Source organism: Oryza brachyantha, chromosome 12, assembly GCF_000231095.2.
Source record: "Oryza brachyantha chromosome 12, ObraRS2, whole genome shotgun sequence".
NCBI lineage: Eukaryota > Viridiplantae > Streptophyta > Magnoliopsida > Poales > Poaceae > Oryza > Oryza brachyantha.
Window position 1 is genome coordinate 9,072,494 of NC_023174.2, and position 6,554 is coordinate 9,079,047.

The 6,554-nt window shown below is 41.2% G+C and overlaps 1 protein-coding gene across 2 annotated transcripts; it reads left to right on the plus strand.

Annotated features, from left to right (window-relative positions):
- The first annotated feature begins 230 nt into the window (after nt 1-230).
- On the plus strand, nt 231-1,804 carry LOC107305421. 2 transcript variants are annotated; one of them, XM_015843094.2, is made up of 3 exons: nt 231-628; nt 725-1,231; nt 1,477-1,804. In XM_015843094.2, the coding sequence occupies exons 1-3, from the start codon at nt 620-622 to the stop codon at nt 1,531-1,533; spliced, it is 573 nt and encodes a 190-aa protein (XP_015698580.2). In that variant the 5' UTR covers nt 231-619; the 3' UTR covers nt 1,534-1,804. The 2 variants fall into 2 exon arrangements, with proteins under 2 accessions (XP_015698580.2, XP_015698581.2); XM_015843095.2 differs by having other exon boundaries at nt 728-1,231.
- Nucleotides 1,805-6,554: the final 4,750 nt, after the last annotated feature.

Here is a 6,554-nt window from a genome sequence, read left to right on the forward strand (position 1 = left end):
GTAGCTAGCTGCAGCGTATGTACACGTTTACACTACACGTACGAGTAGTGTACGTTATCCTAGCTAGGCCGTGTATAATCAGCAGCTAATCATGCCAAAATAACACCAAGCGCCAGCACAACGGCGTGCATCGCAGCGCAGCGCAATGAAGCGCAGGCTGCTGCTGCTGCTGCTGCTGCCATGTCCAATAAAAGCTCGGCTTGCTCGTCAAACCGGCCGGGTCGGGTCCACGACGCCCATCGCGTCTCGATCTGGCGCCCATCTGCAGCCCTGTCGCCCATGGCTGGAGCGAGGCTACAGTGAAGCCCGATCCCTGCTCTAGCTGCTAGCCACGGCGTGGGGGTCAGCTGCTGCTGCTGCTGCTGCCGCCTTCAATTCGAGCCTTCGTGTAGCTCCCAACGCACGCCGGTGCGGTGCAGTGCGGGTGCGGCTCGCCGGCCGGCGGCTCGTCCGTCCCCGCGCTATAAATACTGGCGCGCTACCTACTCGATCGATCGTCCCCACACTTCTTGCTGAGAGCCTGAGCCCCTGAGCCCTGAGCTTCTCCGCTTCTCTTTCCCCTCTTCTTCTTCCCCCCGTTTTGTCTGCCCCCTGGCGTACCGCCATAGCTGCCGGCGAGATGGATCAGGTAAGCTTCGAGTTGCCTTCCAGGCAGAGTAGAGGTAGGAAGTAGTTAGTTGCCTGGGTGTTGCCGTGTTGGTCTCACTTGTTGGTTACATGGCAGAAGGCGAGGAGGCGCCACGTCGTGCCGGCGTTCGGGGAGTGGAACTACTACTACCAGTGCGACCACGACCAGGCGGCGGCGACGGCGGCGGAAGTGATGCGGTCGGCGCCCGTCGTCGCCGTGGCGGCGGCGGCGGCGGACGAGTGGTACGCGTCGTACTCGTACGGCGGCGCGGTGGCGACAGCGGAGGCGTGCAGCGACGTGTGGTTCAAGTACTCGCCGCCGCCGCGGAGGCCGACGCCCAAGAAGTCGAGGAGGCCGGAGGGGAGGGTGGCTCCGGAGAAGGGGGCGCCCTACGGCGACGGCGACGGCGACGGCCGGAAGACAAGGGTTGGGCAGCAGCAGCAGCACGCGGCGCGTTCCGCGAGGGCGTACCAGTCCGGCGGCTCCGCCACTGCGCGCACGCCCGCGAAGGCCGGCGCCGCCTGCAGGGTGGTGAAGCGGCCCGTCGACGCCGACCTGTACCAGGTGCCCCCGTCGGAGTTCGTCTCCCGCCGGCCAAGACGGGTACGTACATGCAAGTATGCAACACGATTATCGTGATTTTTCTACGATTTTAGACGGTTTTTCGTCACGATAACCGTAGGTTTCGTCTACAAAACCTGCAAGTAATCAAGTGATTTTCTTTCCACGTTAAGAAAAAAAATCAACTCCCTTTTCTGGTCGAATCAACTGCCTTTTCACCCCAAAATAATAAACTGTTTCTTTTACAAAAATAAATTAAATGTTTTCTCTTGCAATCTTTTGTGCAGAAGAGGGCAGTGAGTAGCTTGTGGATGGGTTGCTTGGGCCTCAACTGCGTTGCATGAGACCATGACAGTACTCTCTACAAACCAACCTAACCTTTCTGGACTATGCTAGTACTGTATTTGTGTGTGTCACTGTCTCTCTTTCTCTCGCTGCCACTAAGGTAGCTTTCAGATAGTTGTAAGGCAAGATGCTGTAATAGTAGTAGTGTGATGCTACTACCGACGTGATTTAGCTAAAGCATGAGACCATTATCCTAATCTGCAGATTAATTTTGAGTTCTTGAGCAGCATAAGCATTATTGGCAATGTTGCCATCCATTGTCTCGTGCATCACAGGTCGTTTTCAAAGCACAGGCTCTTTGTGATCGGAGCAAGCACAGGGCCAGACTAGACTTGAATGAATGCCTGCTTACAAATGTGACGTGATTTTAAATCGCATTACAAGTTTGGAACGACGCTTTATTACCGTCACCCATGAGGACATGAATGACATGACATGACTTTTCCTGAAACATGCTGCTGCGTTGCGTCGATTTGCGTTTCTCTTTCTCCCTCTGGCCTCCCAGCTTGATGTTCAGAAGAAAAAAAGGCTCTCAAGTTGATGAAGTGACAAGTGTGTCGCGACAGCGATTTCACAGTGCCATTGTTGTTGTGGTATTGGTTCCAATGCTTGCAGTGACTCAGTGAGCCTGACCGGATTCTGATGAATTTCAGAACCATTTTAAGGTATATATTTAATTATTTATCACTCTTATCTTTGACAATTTGGCTCTAGATGTAAACATGTGATTGTGATCGTGGATTCGTGGTATTGACAAAAAAAATGTCGTGTTTACCTGAAAAAATTCGTCAAATGATGATTAGCCTTCTCTGGGTTCAGGTCGAAACCGTGTCCATATTGTGATCGCCAATGTATGCCATTTCGAACTTTACTGCTACCTCCGTCCTCTAAACGTTCTATATTATTAATTTTTTATACGTTTTATTTAAAAAATTTATATAATTATTAATTATTTTATATTATTTTATTTATTGTTAAGTATACTTTTACATATTTTGTAAATTTTTTTAACAAGATATAGGGTCTAATATATATAAAAAAGCTAACGGCCTTTAAACGGATGGAGTACTTTTCAATTGCAATGTTCTGAAATTGCACCGTCGATAACTATAATGGTAGCATGTTCTTCGAAGGAAAAAGGTGAAATGTTAATTGAACCGGCAAGAGGCAGAGTAAACGACTGTACTTGATCTGTACAATATGGAAATGCTTCCAACATGGCGACACATGGCCCCCAAAGCTGCATTGGTCTGACAAATAGGCCAGTCCTTTTTATCTATGAGAGCGCCATTAGATTGGCAGAGCTTACTGTTTCACTTGTCGGAGGTACAGTTGACGGAAGACGCTACTGAAAAAGGAAATTAATGGCCGACTTCATCCTTGTTAATGATAGGGGCGAGCCCAGAACTATTCAAAGGTATTACTCAAGATTTTTGACAAGAATACACACACTATATATGTATTTAATAAAAAAAGAAAAAGCACAGTTCAGCCCGTACAGACAAAAACTAGGCTTACTGGGCCATTTTCTTATTTTGGCCCATGTGCTACCACTTCACTAAAGCCCACAGACCAATATTGTCTAACATATCTAAATTATATCTGCAATATCTTAAAAAAATAAGAACATCAATTGTGAATATTATTACCAAGGAAAACAATATTTTGTCTAAGCCCATGCTTTTGTCATGTTATCCAACGACATTGGTTTAACTAGTTGGTTTACAAACAACTAAAATGTTTTATGAAGAGTTCAAAAGCTGTTTTAACTTCCAACAACAGAATCCATCTTTAGAAAAATACACCATTCCTCGAAATGTGTTTGCATGTGTTGATTTCTTGAAAAGAAAACAATATAATTGAAATACGGCATCCTTTTGCATTCTATTTTCCAATCAATCAAATTTACAATACCGATACCGTTGAAAGTATATCTAAATCATAACAGTAATCTTAGGAAAAATATGCAGGTGTTATATTTGGATCATTGAAGTAAGATGCCCTGCTCATTATTGCTTCATCGACAAATATTCCGTTAGGATCTAATCTAATTGAAGTCTCTTTGGTCCATTTGTGCCCCATCACTTGATTTCATAGTAATATAAATTAAGCATAGTTGTTTTCTCCCTCACTGCAAATGTTCCAACAAATTTCGTAAGGGATAAAACCTCCTTAATATAACAAGTCTTTAAAAAATTGTGAAGTAGTGATTGCACTACAATGTCTTTAAAAATAAGAACTTCAATCGTGAATATTATTATCATCTAAAACAACATTTTATGGTCATACTTTTAATTACCATTTGCATCTCATAGGAATTACCATAAATAAATTGTGAAGTAATCCAACGACATAGGTTTAATTAGTAGCTTTACAAACAACTATATTTAATTAAGTTGTGAATTATCCTATCTAAGGCCCCCTTTATTCAAAGGAAATTCATAGGATTTAGAGGATTTTATTCCTATAGTAATTTTTCCTATAAAGCCCTTTGAATCAAAAGAATAAACACTATGAAATCCTATGGAATGCCTCTTCCTATACAAGTTTCGAAGGAAATATAATAAAGGGAGAACCTCATTGAAAAATTCCTATGAGACTTTATCTCTCCTCAATTTTTTGTGTTTTTTCTATGGTTCAATCAAACGGATATTCCTATGTTTTCTTGCGTTTTACAATTCTCTATCTACACTGACATCCCTGTCAGAATCCTATGTTTTTCTATTTCTCCGTTTTTTTCATTTCTGGGATTCAAACCGGCCCTAAGTAAAAAAAAGAAGCACATGTACAAAATGCTATGGTTGCATGAATGCCTAAGCAAGGTGTCTGCAAGTGAGCATTGCCATGCATGAGGATAATTGCATCAACGGTATAAGAGGATCCTGAGGGAACCAAAGCTAGACATACTTGAGGGAGGGAGGTGTAGGTCGTGTTCGGCTCTCCTCTCCCTTACCTAGAAATCTTTTTATTTTTTAAACATTTTTAATAAATAATTTTATTACTAAACCTCCGGAGAAAATATTTCCATCGTATGAATCTTCTAGCCACGTCACCAATATTGGCATGACGAAACGGCTTGCCACGCTATTGTCGGTGGTGTGGCAGCATTGTCTTGCCACACCACTGATATTATTAGCGTAGCAAGACTGCCACGTCGATCAGGCTGTGTAACCACGTTGTCTTGCCACGCCACCCACACTGGCGTGGCCAAATAGGTTCGGTTTTGAAAAATTTTGTTCGGTGCTTTAGTAATAAAATTACTTGCTAAAAAGGTTTATTTAATAAAAAAATTTCTAGCACGTTTTTCAAACTGCTATGGTTGCATGTGTGCCTAATCAAGGTGTCTGCAAGTGAGCATTCGCCATGCATCAGGATAATATTCAAGGTGTCTGCAAGGAGCCTAAGGGAACCTAAGCTAGACATACTTGAGGGAGAGCTCTCCTCTTCCTTACCTAGATTTTCTCGTTTTTTCATACGTACGTTTCTCAAACAGCTAAACGGTATATTTTTATATAAAAATGATTTTTGAAAAATCATATTAATATATTTTATATTTTTTATAATTAATAATTTATTAATCATGTACTAATATATTACTACGTTTTCCATGTCCAATAACTAAACCTCATTCACCTCCTGCCGAACGTGTGGACACCCTGAATATTATATCATTACGCGACGACCACGTCCTATTGGAGGGATGGGATCACACACGCATAAATAGCCACCCGTCCCCAGTGTGTCCATGATCGTGGTTAACAACCTTCAGTTATAACAATCGGAATATCGAGTAGTGAGCGCAAGATATAACCGTAAGATAGCTTACCAGTCCACTCCGTCATATGCCCGTCAACCACACGAAGACGGCGACCAAAAGCATACCTAGTGACTCGAACCAAAGCAATATCCCCAATTATCCCAAACGATCAAAACTCGTTACTTATGCTTGGCTAGCCCTTACGAATGCAACTAGCCTTACACTTTCACACAAGCAATTGGAACATCGGTCACAAGAATTAGTTCGAGCTTTGTCAAAAAATTATGTCATTTCTAGTAAGTTAAAAAAGCTCAACCTAACGCATGTGCTACCATTAACACAAGTTACTGAGTTTTAAAATCAATCGTACCCAACTGGCTTCCAAACAAATGTGAAATACATATAAGTGGTTCAAAATAAAAGGAGATATGAACAATTCTCTAAACAAAGTTAGCAATATAACAATCAAAGAATAGATGTAAGATAGATTCATTATGGATGCGAAAACAGCATTTTGTACTACCATTCCACAATTCCCTTTTGCTAAATCATCCTTAGTTAAAATAACTCTTTTAGATATATATATCCACAAAAAACTTTAATCGCAAGATATATTTTTAGCTTCCATACCAACATGTTTTACAAAACGTTCCAAAGCTGTTTTAATTTCCAATAAGTGAGCCCTTCTTTAGAAAATATATCGTTCCCAAATCTGTTTGCATGTATTGATTTCTTGACACGAAAACAATACGATTGAAATACGGTGTCCTTTGGCAATCTATATTCCAATATATCAAATTTATCGAACAAATAATGTTGTTGAAAGAATCTCTGAATCTTACGATCTTAATATCTTAGTAAAAATACGCCAGATGTTCTATTTGAATCATTTAACCAAGATGCCCTGCTCATTATGCTTCATTGATAAATATTTTATTAGGATATAATCTAATTGAAGCCTCTTTGGTCGAGTTGTGCTCCCATAGCTCTATTTGCTAGCAATGTAAATTTAGCATTGTCGTTTTCTTCTTCACCAGAAATATACCAATAAATTCTGTAAGTGATAAAATCTCCTTAATAGAACGGTTGCAAATTAATATATTAGAGACAAAACACTCATTTTTTCGCATCTACTTATACTTATGTATAGGCCAAAATTTAAATTTTTAATTTTACATTTTACATTCCGAGTTGATAATGATTTTTTCCACTTAAGTTCATTTTACAGTAATGACTTATAGATCAGTAAGAATACATATATAA